The sequence below is a fragment of the Misgurnus anguillicaudatus genome, chromosome 17, assembly GCF_027580225.2.
Source record: "Misgurnus anguillicaudatus chromosome 17, ASM2758022v2, whole genome shotgun sequence".
In the NCBI taxonomy this organism is placed as follows: Eukaryota; Metazoa; Chordata; class Actinopteri; order Cypriniformes; family Cobitidae; genus Misgurnus; species Misgurnus anguillicaudatus.
In genome coordinates this window covers 33889155-33903136 of record NC_073353.2, presented here as the reverse complement: position 1 = coordinate 33903136, position 13982 = coordinate 33889155, and the positions used below count along the sequence as shown (strand labels likewise).

The 13982-nt window shown below is 33.1% G+C and overlaps 2 protein-coding genes across 5 annotated transcripts in view; both read left to right on the top strand.

Moving 5' to 3' along the window:
* Positions 1-11487, top strand: part of tfpia (tissue factor pathway inhibitor a) — a 37844-nt gene extending 26357 nt beyond the window's left edge. For 2 of the 3 annotated variants that reach the window (XM_055215029.2, XM_055215028.2), the window contains exons 3-7: positions 4859-5029; positions 5599-5682; positions 6716-6793; positions 9988-10197; positions 10345-11487. In XM_055215029.2, the coding sequence (XP_055071004.2) occupies positions 4859-5029; positions 5599-5682; positions 6716-6793; positions 9988-10197; positions 10345-10409 (608 nt within the window). In that variant the 3' untranslated portion in view covers positions 10410-11487. The remainder of the gene's footprint in view (positions 1-4858; positions 5030-5598; positions 5683-6715; positions 6794-9987; positions 10198-10344) is intronic. The other variant, XM_055215030.2, reaches the window with a different exon arrangement.
* A 1255-nt stretch (positions 11488-12742) lies between these two features.
* Positions 12743-13982, top strand: part of calcrla (calcitonin receptor-like a) — a 33166-nt gene continuing 31926 nt past the window's right edge. For both annotated transcript variants that reach the window (XM_055215003.2, XM_055215004.2), the window contains exon 1: positions 12743-12912. The gene's annotated coding sequence lies outside the window, so the exon portion shown is untranslated. The remainder of the gene's footprint in view (positions 12913-13982) is intronic.

Here is a 13982-nt window from a genome sequence, read left to right as displayed (position 1 = left end):
ATTGCCCATCAAGCTATCTTAGGGAGGAAAAATATATTTTAATTAGTGATGCACAAATGTATCGGCTGCCGATGTGTATCAGATGATTTTTAATGAATTTGAAACAATCGGCATATCGGCAAATGGACGAGTAAGTTGCATGTCTGTTGCATAATCCAGCATTTTTTTTTTTTAAATACTTCCCGAAACAAATAAAATGTGTACAAATTATAGTTTGTTGGACATGTGATGGGAAAAAATAGTAAAACACGTGAGAGATTACTCATTCACGTGAGTCATGCGGTCAGAGTAAAAGTATTTCCGGGAAAATGACGGAAATTCAAAATCTTGGAAAAGACCAAAATTGTATCACATTTTACTTTGTGCCTCTCTTATTATGTTGGACAGTTGAATGTTACATAAATCCAATTCATGTTCAGTAAAAATAATTTGATGCAGAAATAAACTAGCTAATATGACAACTGTGTTGGTATCTGCATCAGTATCGCCAATAGTTGTCTGTTTAAATCGGTATCGCCCCCCCAAAAAATCATATTGGTGCATTTTAATGCTTTTGCATTCTCTCGCAGATTTGGTTGGGTAATTATGTTTTATGCAATTTGTGCCTTGAGTATTGAAATTATGTTTGCTCGCTTATTAGTTTCACTTTCATGATCACTAAAACAGTACATGAAGCACGCAGGACTGATTTGTCATTGATGCTCTGGATCTGTTGTGCACAAATTCCTCCAACATTGTCTTGTCAGTCATTACTATCCTCACGTAGGAAGTGAAATCTCCCGCAGCAAACTTAAATGTGATATCCATTGCATAACAGTTACTCGCAAGTTACGTACAAAAGCACACATTTAGAAACTCGCATACAGAGTTGTATCTTTACCAGACAGATACACACAAAACAATCTTGGCATGTATTTTAGTAAAAACAAAAATTATTTATGTCTTGAAGTGAACATAATCAGTGAAAATTTCGGATTTGTGACATGAGGTCATGTGGCTCAGTGCAGAACTTGCTCTTAAAGCGACAGTAGCCCCTTTTTTTAATGACAAATTAATTATCTGAGCGCTTCATTATTATAATTTTTTGTTCATGTGCTCTAATAATTTTAATTTTAAAAATGGTCACATCCTCCCCTCCTCGAAATTACCTGTTTTTACCTTCTGTAAAACTGAGTGCTGTGCTATCGCAAACTAGTTTTTTCCTGGAAAATGATTGTGGCAATTACCAACAAAGCCCAACGTCCAACAATCCAGTCAGTTCTCAAAGTCCTGCTCTTCGTTTTTATTTCATTTCAGAAGCCGTTTCACTCGGATACATGCGTTGATATGGAAAATAAGACCATCGCTACTTCCATTTCGTGGTGACTTTAAAGCAGCAATATTTATTTTGTACTCTTTTGAAACAAAGGTTTGATACAAAAAATATCCTCTAAAGAAAGACACAAAACAAATTCAAACAAATCTGTACTATTAAGTGTCATGTTCAAAATTGGGAAAGAAAGTCAGGAAGTGTTAAAGTAAAAACTTTTGGGAACAAAAAACGAATTTGTTCAGAAAGATGCAATCTGAACAACTCGATGACTTCCAACAGAATAATAAAGGACTCTTATCTCTTTCCCATGAAAAAGAAGACAATGAAGTCAGGCTATGTTGGATTATTTACAGCATTTGAGTCATATCTCATTACAGTTTCCCGCAGGGGGCTTTCTGTATTGGATGGGCCCCTGCTAAGCCCGAACTCTGTTGCCAACTGTGAGAGGTCACCACGATAATCAACACAAAACAGACTCCAGCATGTAACGACTACACAAGCATGGGTATCTTCACAGCCACAAAGTGGAAAAAACAGAAACTTTGCACCTCTGAGGACATGAGCACTCAAAAATGCACATAAAGCACTGCCAAAAACTGCCAAGATCCCCATAGAGACACAGTAGGGAACTGACTGCTGGGTTTGGATTCACTCTGCTATCTTCACCGCATGCCCGAAATTATTTTCAGCACTGCCAAATCAGTTCCTAAATCCTGTCGACTGCAAATATGTTTTTATTTTTTTCTGATCTAGTGTGCTTTTAATGTAAGAATGAAATGTACCCCCACAATCTGCTACCATGTGCTAGGAAAAAGATCCTTTCAGGGAATCACTGCGCATAAGGAAAATACATTGATGAAGTACAATTGAAGGATGTTTGTCTCCATCTAGTGTTTAAATGGTTAATGCCATTTAACTGTGAGACCAAATGGACTAAAAAGGAATAAAGTGAAAAAGTGTTTTCTAACTAGAGACTGACCAGGCATTTGATCATTAGGTCTACAAAAAAATGTTTATAAAAACAGTTTGTCTTTCATACACATGTCATATGACATTTTCCCAAAGATTTTTCTTTACCTCCCACCTCACATAACATGTGAATAAATATCATCCTGCTGCTTATTTACAACATTTACCAAACTTTAATCAAATTTGAGTCTCTTGAGCACAATCCTCAGCAGAGTCTGTGATCAGGTTTGCTCCTTTAAACCCAATTTACCAGATAAATAGAGGAAAAACAAATACTCTGATGATTTCTAAAGCTGTCTTTCTCCATGATGCATTGCCACTTCTGTAAAAAGTTTTAATTAGCAGAGCCCATAAATAAATTTTGCATTACGGAGCAAAAATGTGGATAGGACTTAATTGACTTTTGTAATTTGTGGAGTCTTGGAATCCAGCCATCATTTCTCAACAGGATATGTGCTGTAGGTGGAGCTGAATTATATCAATCAATTCAGCTTCACTGTGGTTTATAGCCGGGATATTTGTGAAGAGGAGGGGTGACCTATTACTTTACTAATCGATTGCAATATTCGTCCATTTATTTGTGAAATACTCAATACCTATATTAATATTTCCTGATGTCTCTGTTGTGTAAATGTGTTGTTATGTTATCAATCTTACAGTTAGACAAAAGCACTCATAGTGTGATCTTTTTTTTTAAATGTACACTTATTTTAAAAGTGCTGCAGGGATTTTGGCCATGTCTCATTTCAATACGCTCTTGGGCATGCCACAAAAACTGGCGTCAACAAACACATTCGTAGACAGAGAAAAGGGACGGACAGCTTCTTTGGTTCCTTTTTTGCTGTTTGTACGATTATGATTTCTCAGAACACCTACACTGTAAAAAATACTTTCCTGCGTTAACATTTTTTGTTAAATCAACTCAGATTTACAACTCATGTCAACAGAGATGAGTTGTCACAACTTATAAAATATACTTAATTTTATAAGTTATAACAACTCATCTCTAGTCAAGATAAATAATAGTTAATCCGAGTTGATTCAACAAAATTTAAGGCAGCAAAGTATTTTTTACAGTGTATAGATTCAAGATTTAAGAAATTATTGTCTTATGGACAGGTAACACACTGTTGCACGATAACAGGGCTTCCAAAACTGGGGTTGGGAACCCCTGGGAGTTTGTGTGTTGATGAAAACAATGAATTAATTACAATTAAAATTTCAATAATTAGACGGTTTCAGCAGTAACAACATAAACAAGCGGCTGTCGCGGTCTGCACGTAACTTCCAGTAAACTCCGCTAATAATAAATAACAACAAAGTACTTTAAACGTAGTTTATTTATGTAACAAGCAAAAAAACAACACATAGATTACCTAGGAAACCAAAACATTTGTTATTTTCTATGAGGCATTTGTTCAAGAGATCAGTTTAGCAACTAGTCAGACCATTAAAAAAAAATGAAACCTGAAGTAAAGTTCGGATCCAGACGTGTATCACGTGCGTCCGATGAAACCATCTATAGATTTTTTTTTTTTTTTTTTGAATAAAACACTAGCAGAAAAGGTTTCTTTTATTTGTTTAATCTGCATGTCATGTGATTATAACACAACACTATAATGCATGCAAAATATATATAAAAGAAAATGACCAGATGAAGGTCGAATAACAGGAAATAATGACAATAACTATGCAAAATAGTACTGATAAAAACTTTAAAATGGATGAAAATAAATGCTTTAAAGTAAAACGTGCAAATGTGCTATTCAATTATTAAAATATTTACTTAAAATATCAGGGTACTTCAAGTAAATCATTTAGATCAAGGAGGTTCGGCTAACAAAAAAGTTTGAAAATCCTACAATATACAATAAAAATTCTTACTCTGTTAATCCTCTACCAGCCTTAAATATAAAAATGATGACACAAACCACAAAATTACACAATACTAAATTACTCAATTGCAAATGTGCGAGTGAAGTGTGCATGTAAGTGTCAATGTGCAATGCTTCTAACTGTACAGTTTAGATGGTTTCATCGGACGCACCTGCGGTGACGCGATGCGCGTCTGGTCTGAACTTTACTTCCGGTTTCAGTTTTTTTAATGGTCTGACTACTGAACTCTTGAACAAATACCTTGTTGAAAATAACACATTTTTTGGTTTTCTAGGTAATCTATGTGTTGTTTATTTTGCTTGTTATATAAATAAACTACGTTTAAAGTACTTTGTTGTTATTTATTCTAAGCAGGGTTTACCGAAAGTTACGTGTTGACCACGAAAGCCGCTTGTTTATGTTGTTACTGCTGAAACCGTTGAGTGTAAAAATAAGATATGAACATAATATCACTGATATTTAAGAGTTTTTAGTTCACAGTTTTTCATTGTAGCAAAGCAGCTTTACAGTAAATATATTTATTCATAAGCCTTATGAAATATATTGAAACAATGGCATTTCGAAAAATTGCATATATTCTATATTTCATAAGCCTCTTATAACATTTATGGTTAAACTTTTCCATATGTAAAAAAACTGCATGTAATTTATATTTTATTCTCTCTTTTTCTTGTTTTTTAGAGAATAAGAGCCCATGCCACCTGGAGGATGAGCCTGGGCCATGCCGAGGTCTGGTGCCACGCTACTTTTTCGACAGCAAGAGCCAGGAATGCAAAATGTTCTATTATGGTGGTTGCTTTGGGAATGCCAACAACTTCAAGACCATAAAGGAATGCCAGGGCAGATGTCAATGTATGTACCAGCAAGAAAACATCTCTCTTGTTTTGAATAATTGTTTTTGTACAGGCTCAGTGATTAAAATCATTTGCATGATAATGATATTAGCCAATAGCTGTTCTGAGCTCCCAATCCTTGATTTGAAAGAATAATGAACACAGAAAATAAATTCAAACCGGCAGGGGAAGAAAAACTCTGGCACAACATGAGACTGAGTGAATGATAATCAAGTATTAATAAATTGCAATTTAGAAGTTTTGCTAATAGTGTAACTTGTGTCATGATTATCTTAAAGGGATAGTTCACCCAAAAATGACAAGAAAACTCTCATGTTGTTACAAACTTGTATACATTTCTTTGTTCTGATGAAAAAAAAAGGAAGATATTTTAAGAAATGTATGTAACCAACCCAATCATAAGCCCTATTGACTTCCACAGTATTCTATTTTCATTTTTACTACTATGGATGTCAAAGCGGCATCTGATCAAAAAACAAAAACCATTTGAGTATCATTAAATATGTTCAGGCAGGATGTGTTAAGAGACATCAGATACTAAAATAGATGTTATATTCTTCTCTTTAGCGGACTCAAACCACATGGACCTAAATGCGCCATCAAAGCCAGTGGAAGAAGCCAAACCTGCTACAGAAATCCTTGTTAGACGTGGTGAGATATGTCACAATGCTCTTAATGACATTATTGTAAGAAAATATTTTTCTTTTTAATAGATATTTTATAATGAAACGTCTCGGTTACGTATGTAACCCTCGTTCCCTGAAGGAAGGGAACGGAGACGTCACGTCCTTCTTCTCAATTCGTCGGTCACGACGTGACGTTGTAGTGACCGACTGAAAGGGAACTACTGAGTCTGCATGGTTAAAAAAAATGAAGAGTTCAGATGCAAAAAGTGTGCATTTACTTTTTATGTAAATATTTAAATCATTTAATAGCATATTTGCATGTTTAACTTCAAAAACACTAATTTTTTCATCCGTTTACGAAAAATCTGTAGTATTTTACATATTTATTGCTATTATTACCTGTTATTGGACCTTGACCTGGTAATTTTCTTTTATTGATATGAAACATATCTGTACATTCTGCATGAGTTCTCATTTTTCTGTTATATTATACACTGCAAAAAATTATTTGTAAAAAAAGTAAAAAAATCTAAAAAGTCTTAAATTAAGATGCTTTTTCTTGATGAGCAAAATGACCCAATAAAATATGTCTAGTTTTTAGACCAAAAATATCAAATTAAGTGATTTGTTTGAATGTTTCTTGAATTTAGTGTTTAAGAAAAATGTTCAAGATTTTTTTGCTTGTTTTATGCACGAAATCACTTAAATTTGATTTTTTTGGTCTAAAAACTAGACTTATTTTCTTGGGTCGTTTGCTCATTAAGAAAAAGCATCTTAATTTTTACTGAAAACAAGACAAAAATACTAAGATTTTTTTTTCTTGAAAATCATTTTTTGCATTGTAGTGTTGTGTAATGGTCACTTGACATTTAGATGAAATGAATAATATATTTTTTTTGTTAGTAAGTGTTTTATATAGATTTTTATTTGACAGTTATTTAATTGTAATTAATAATTTTATTGATAAATTTTTTCATGAACTCACAAACTCCCTGCAATTCCCCCGTTTTGGAAACCCTGTATTAAACCAATTGTGTATTTCTTTATTATGTATTTAGTTACTTTAGATGAGGCGCCTTTGAATGCATCCCATTTGCACCTGCCAAAGGAGTCACAACAAGCTGCACAGGAAGCAGGTGAGACCAGATTTCCAATATGTCACATACAGTAGTCGCACATCCCATACATGTGAATGCACAGAACAAACACACATGCTAACTATGAATGTGAAGGACAGCTGTGCCTTCATGTCATGCAGTCTGAGTACAAAGTGTCCATATTGTAGGCTATTTTCTACTTTTTTTGACACTCTGCTTCACAGATCAAGGGCAGATCACATCCCTGTATGATACAAAGCATTCACCTCTTTTTCCACAATGCTTCATAAAATGAGCATATTGTTACAGTGATACATTAAATTAATTATGTTCAGTAAAATGTACAACTGTATTTACCTAGGTATAGATAAATAATAAGAGATCTGTACAAGGTAATGACATATCGTGAGCCTCAAACATGATTGTTTCCTCCTTCTTATGTTAACCACGGCATGCAAAAGACCGCTGGAAAACAGGCCAATCTCAAAATAACTTCAACTGTGACGTTACAGTCTAGATGTACACCCCCAACATTAAATGAAACATTAAATTAATTACAATGTTGTTACAAAGCTAAAAACAAAGTTGTGACTACTAAGTTGGAGCTGTATGCTAGTTAATGCTATATGCTAGAGTTTAGGCTGAAGTTCTCCTATTGACGTTACAATTACATTGTGCAGGTCCATACTGAAAAAAAACCCCACAAAGAAACATCCATTAACAATCTCCAAACAATTGTTTATTCCATAATTACATATATTTGTCTGATACAGGCTCAAGCATTAGCTCTGTTTGCACACAAACAGAGCTACTGAAATGAGCTGCTCTGAGAAACAGCCAATCAGAGCAGAGCTCAACATTAGTATTCATGACCTTCTCAAATACAGTGAAAATAGACCATTTCACCAAAAATATCAAATTTAAGTGATTTTTTGCATAAAACAAGCAAAAAATCTGCCAATGTTGTAAGCAAAAAAATATTAAATTTTTCTTGAGTTTAGTGTTTAAAAAAAATGTTCAAGAAAAATTTGCTTACTCCATTGGCAGATTTTTTTTGCTTGTTTTATGCACAAAATCACTTAAAGTCGCCATGAAACGGAAGTAGCGATTGCCTTATTTTCCATGTGGTGACGTGTATCCGAATGAAACGGCTTTTGAGATGAAATAAGGCAGGGCTAGATTTGAATTTGTCCATCGAGATCTGATTGGATCGTTTGAAGTTGGGTCGTGTTGCTAATTGCTAATCGCTGCGATCTTCTCCCGGACCCCGCCCACCAGCCATACTTATGACCGGAAGTGAAGAGAGATCATTTTGAGGAGGGGAGAAGATTTGCATTTTTGATTAAAGATTATGAGCACACACAAATTTTTTTACAAATAATGAAGCTCACAGATAAGTCATTTGTTAATAATACCACAATATTAAAAATATATATATAGTTTTTCATTTTAATTTCATTGCGACTTTAAATTTGATATTTTTGGTCTAAAAACTAAAAGATTTATTTTCTTGGGTCGTTTTGCTCATCAAGAAAAAGCTAGATATTTTTACTTTAAAACAAGACAAAAATACTAAGAATTTTTTTTCTTGAAATTAATTTTTTTGCAGTGTGTACCTTCTATGTAAATATCAGAGAACAATTTAACATATTATTTCAATGCATTCTTTGGCACCTTTACATAAATAGGGGAAAAAAGGGGCAAAAATTGTTTGATTTAATTTGGGTTATCTAATCTAAAGACGTTTATTTTTGGTGTCCTGAAGTATTTAAATTTGAATGTGTAGAATCTCTGAAGATATTTTTGTATTAATGTGAAAAAGCATCTATCTTGCTAAACCTTTTTTCTGCAATAGCACAAAACTGCAAAAAATGACTTTCTTACTTACAAAATGACCTAAGAAAATAAGTCTAGTTTAATAGACAAAAAATATACAATTTAAGTAAATTTAAATTTAAAACAAGCAAAATTATCTGCCAATGAGGTGAGAAAAAAAATCTAAAAATAAGTTTTCTTTTTTCTTAAACACTTAATTTAAGCAAAATTTTATCACCCCATTGGCAGATAATGTTGCTTGTTTTGAGCACAAGTTCACTTCAATTTGATTTTTTTGTCTAAAAACTAGAATATTTTTTTTAGGTTATTTTGCTCGTCAAGAAAATAAATCTTGATTTAAGAATTTTTATATATTTCTACTGAAAACAAGTCAAAAATACTAAGTAAGAAAGTCATTTTTGCAGTGAAAGAACACATCACAAAGTGTTGTTTGCTTATTTGTTGTTAGAAAATAATCTAATGCAATAACATTCACACATTTGAATTGTTTGTTCATACTCTGATGTTGCTTATAGCCTTTACTGCCATCTAGTGGCTGAAGACCACCTTGTAGCTCATCTAATGTATGTTATTGTATTGTCATTAGGGCTGCCCTCAACCAAAGATTTTCCTAGTCGACTAGTAGTCGTTCATTTTCGCTATTATTTAACTAATCGCACGTTTATAATATTAATTCATTATTTAAATATATATGAGGTTGAGGGGGCATCATGGTTTGAGTTTCAGGGATAAGAAAGAATGCTATGTGTAATATTTCCAACATTGTTTTATGTTACAGAGACATACTGAACCATAATAATAATCCTTTGAAATATAAATGAATCACTCAGGCGGCCGGTGATTTAAATAATTTATAAATGCAAAGTATTACATTATACAGTCTACAGCTTATTCTCTATTTAAACAGAATTGGTATTTCCTGGTGACCTCATTTGTTATAATTGCGGAGGTTTTCTGTGATCTTAGTACCATGCGAATTGGCCACGTCTGTAATTTTTAAAGTAAAAATTCCCTCGGAAGATCTAGCAAGTTTATTTGCTTTTTGGACACTATGTACACAGTTCCACATGAACGAACACTTGAATATGTGCCTGAAAAAGACGCACGTTAGTTAAATTAGCGCTAGCAGACATGGGCAACATTGTATACTGCTTATATTTAAAAAATGATAAGCTATATTTTTGAGGTTGAAAGAATAATAGATACATATAACGTTTGTGTTCAAACATGCACTTCAACATTTTGTTTCATTGGGGTTCAAATTACCATCTAGAAATGATCACTCCACCTCACCTCTCTGTAAATCAAGGACTGGGTTTTTTTCTGCAACTAATCAACTAATTAAAATGTATCCGAACAAGCCTCTCCTGCTCGACTAATGATTAGTCGACTATTAGGGGCCAGCCCTAATTGTCATTACATTTCAGAGTTTACGCCTCCTGAATTCTGCATGAGTCCGGCTGATAGGGGCCATTGTGAAGAAACAGTGAGAAGATTCGTCTACAATCCCAGGACTAAGAGATGCCAGATGTTTCGCTACAGTGGCTGTGGAGGCAACAAAAACAACTTTGTCCTCAAGAGACACTGTATGAAAATGTGCATGAAAGGTAAGTTACCTGTGGCCTTTGATCATTATAATAACCATTTAAAAGCTTGTTTATAATTAAACAATGGTATATATCCGAAATAGTGTGATTATTGTTTGTATTGCTTCAGTGTCAGTTTTTTATATTTATTGTTTTTTTCTCTATTAGATCACAGCAGAAGGCAAATACGAATTAAGACAAGGAACTCAAACATCTTATTGCCATCTAGCTAGGATGTACATTTCTCATGATAATGCTACGACCCCATCTTGGGCAAGGCTGAGACATAATTCTCATCTGGGATCTTAACCTAGAACCTTTCGCAGCCCAAATGAGAATCATATACAGAGACTGCATCACTGGATGCAAAATCCAAATTAACAACTATCACCACTGCACTCCAGCAACAGTTGTGTCTGCCACACTGTTGATACATTTTTGCCATCCATAAATCAGAGTTCTTGAATATAAACCTGTGTTTTAAATGTAATGGCGTTGTATGTATTTTATGTGCAAACAAGATTGTATAGCCTAAACATTTTATATTGTTTTCTGGGAAAGTAAGGAATAATTAACATTTAAAATGACTTATCCTGTTATTAACATTACAGGGTTTTTTGTCACCTGTGGGGCTACACTGTAAAAAAATCTGTAGAAATTACAATGTTATTGCAGCTGGGTTGTTGGTAATTTACCCTGGATTTGGATGTATGTTATTTACTGGCAAGAGTTTGTTCAAAGTTAAATAAATTTTAAATATTAAATTTTAAAGTCTTTATCTTTACAGAATAAAACTATACAATAACAGCCTCATACAAAGCATTCTGGGAACCAGAAATCATCATCAACCTTTTTTTGGTTTTTGCTTCAGATTTTGTTTCCCAGAATGTTTTGCTTGATGCTTTTTTTAGTTTTGCTCTGTAAAGACAAAGACTTGTTAATGTTTAATGTTCATTTAACTTTGAACATAATGTTGCCAGTAAATAACATACATTTAAATGTAATGTATGGTGGGTTACCGGCAACCCAGCTGCAATTTCTACTGATATTTTTTACAGTGTATTTAACACTACTGAGTATGTCTAACTATTATAAATGTTTCCTAAGGCTTTATATCCTTCCTTGCTGTAATTATTATTTTTTATTATCTCATTGTTTAAAAGAACTGATTCAGTATGTATGTAAGTTCACTTTTCAACATTTTTTTGTATACTTGTTTTGGCATTGTGCTATAAATTTGCACAGTGATAAATCCATAGACTTGCGTGCTGTGTGTTACCTTAACAATAAAAATAAACTACTACCTGGTTATTAGTGAGTCCATTTTTAAAAGTTTAAAGACTCATTCTTCTTGCAGTATGACAGGAAAATAAAATATTTCAACAAAAAATGTTGCACTAAGCACAAAGTTTAGTTGTTTATTTTAGCAGGGCTGGTCATGACTAATTTAAATACACGTTTATTAGACTTTAGTGATACGAAACTTGCACAAAAGACATTTAAGTATGAAAACTAACTAGTACTACAAGAAAAAATACTACAATATAACACAAGATGGGGCTGTTATGCTATGTAAGCATATGTTACGCTTTAGACCAGGGGTCTCCAACCTTTTTGTGGCAATGACAACCATAATGAATAAAACAATCAGAGGGCTACTTTATTGATATAGTATACTCAAAACTTTTTGTTTTGTTGTACTTAATTTTATTTTACTTGTTGATATGTTTTATCATTGTTTAAAATACATAAAAGAAGCCAATCTAATATAAAAAATATGTAATAAATAAATAAATATCAAAATTGAGGCTATTAATAGAACTTGCTTTGGCGGGCAACCCACAGACTGCGTGCGGGGGAGACCACTGCTTTAGAGACATGAGGCGTATATATATATATATATTTAAATTGAAACTATATTATAAATATAATTAGCAATGTTTTACCTAAACATAAACATCATATAAAAGTAATTTAAATAGCCTATACCAGAGTTCTTTAATCTTTTTTAGGCCAATTACCCTTTACGGGATAGAAAGGAAGAGCAAGGACCCATAGTACATCTATCAAATTAAAACTGGATTTACATTCTTTGTTATGATGACTACATTATTAAATGATTAAATATTTATTTACATTTTGTTTTTTTGTATACACAGATACATACTGTTAACATACTTCATAATTTTTTTTTCTAATTTACTGAATAGATTTTAACCTTCGAGTTTTATATTATTATTATTATTATTATTATTATTATTTCAATTAAGTTTTTTTTTTATATATAATTTCTGTTATTAGCCTATTAAGGCATTTTTTGGTTGATGCCTTATTTCATTTTTCCAATTTTTTATTTTGATTTCAAAAAACAATGCATACAAGGTGTAAATAGGTAGCCTACATTTGAAAACAAAACAATAAAACTATAAAATATGAATTCCTTATGAAAATGTACGAAAATTACAAAAAACAACAATACATTAAAAGCTACAGCGTGAAATTGGGGCGGAGCTAAGCAGTGACGCAACCGGATGCTGCTACAGTGAATACCGTAGAAGCTGACAGCCGTCGTCATTCACGCGCTTCTCGTGCGCGCGAGCAACCGCGCTCTCACAGTACAGTTAAATACATGGCAAGCTGATGGACAGTAATGAACAGTTATTGTTTTAAATATCAAGAAAGCGCACTCGGCTATAATTGAAACTCTTTGGATCTCACCTTGGATTTAAAATACAGGTAAGATACAGATGAGGGACTGCGAAATAATATATTTATGAACGGAATTTATTTACGTCAAGTCCCGTTTGATCTTCTCCTGTCAGACGGGCTGCATGTCAATGCTGGAAACGAATGTTTTAACCATAAAAAACGATTTGTGGTCTTGGTTTGTAGTCTTGCATTTACAATTGTGGCATGCCAAAGGCAGTTTAATTAGTTTTATTAGTGCCCTTTTTGTTGGTTAGTTAAAGCATGCCGCAGAGATTTGTGTGTGGATGTGTGAAATTAATTGACGTTAAAGACTTGAATGGTCTAATATAGTGTACATTAAAATACTTGTTCTTTATTCGTTTATACACAGCCAGGAATATGATCCAGGGGTATTTATTTTGGTGCATAGCGCAGTACACAACATTATTTAAGAAAAAAATATTTTGAAACAATATCTATTCAGAATTGTACATTAAGTGATAATAGGCAGGAGTTATAATGTGCACGCGACAACACAAAATGCACAATGTGCCAGTAAAGTGTCTTTTGATATTAGAAGACTCAGCTTGTATTTTGATATTCAATTTTGATACACCAAAAATACATATAACTAACTCTAAATATGAGAACTTTTCATACCATTTTATAATATGTGCCCATATTTTTTCTACCACCCGTGTCAGGAACCGAAAAGATGATAAAATACCAGTATCATGATGTATCTAGAAATACCATAGTCTGTTAACACTTCATCACATTTACTGACAGAAGGAGGAGAAAGAAATGAAGCTGTGAGATTTAAAAGCCAACAGAATAGATAGCATTGGATCTGTGTGAATTTTGGCTGCCTGGTTAGTGATTACATAAGCTTAAAAAGCTCTCGAGTTGTTGGTGGATGCATTACTAAATCCACTATCTATTTTAATTTGGTCGATTTTGCTGTGATGCAATAACACACCATCTAAGTTTGACACCCATCCAATCTTCTTGAGATCTTTTTTTGCAGAATGCTTTTATTTAATCTCAAATAATGAATGGTGCTAAGGCAAGCGTCAGTATTTGTTCAAACTCTTTAGGCAATGAGTATTAAAGTTTGT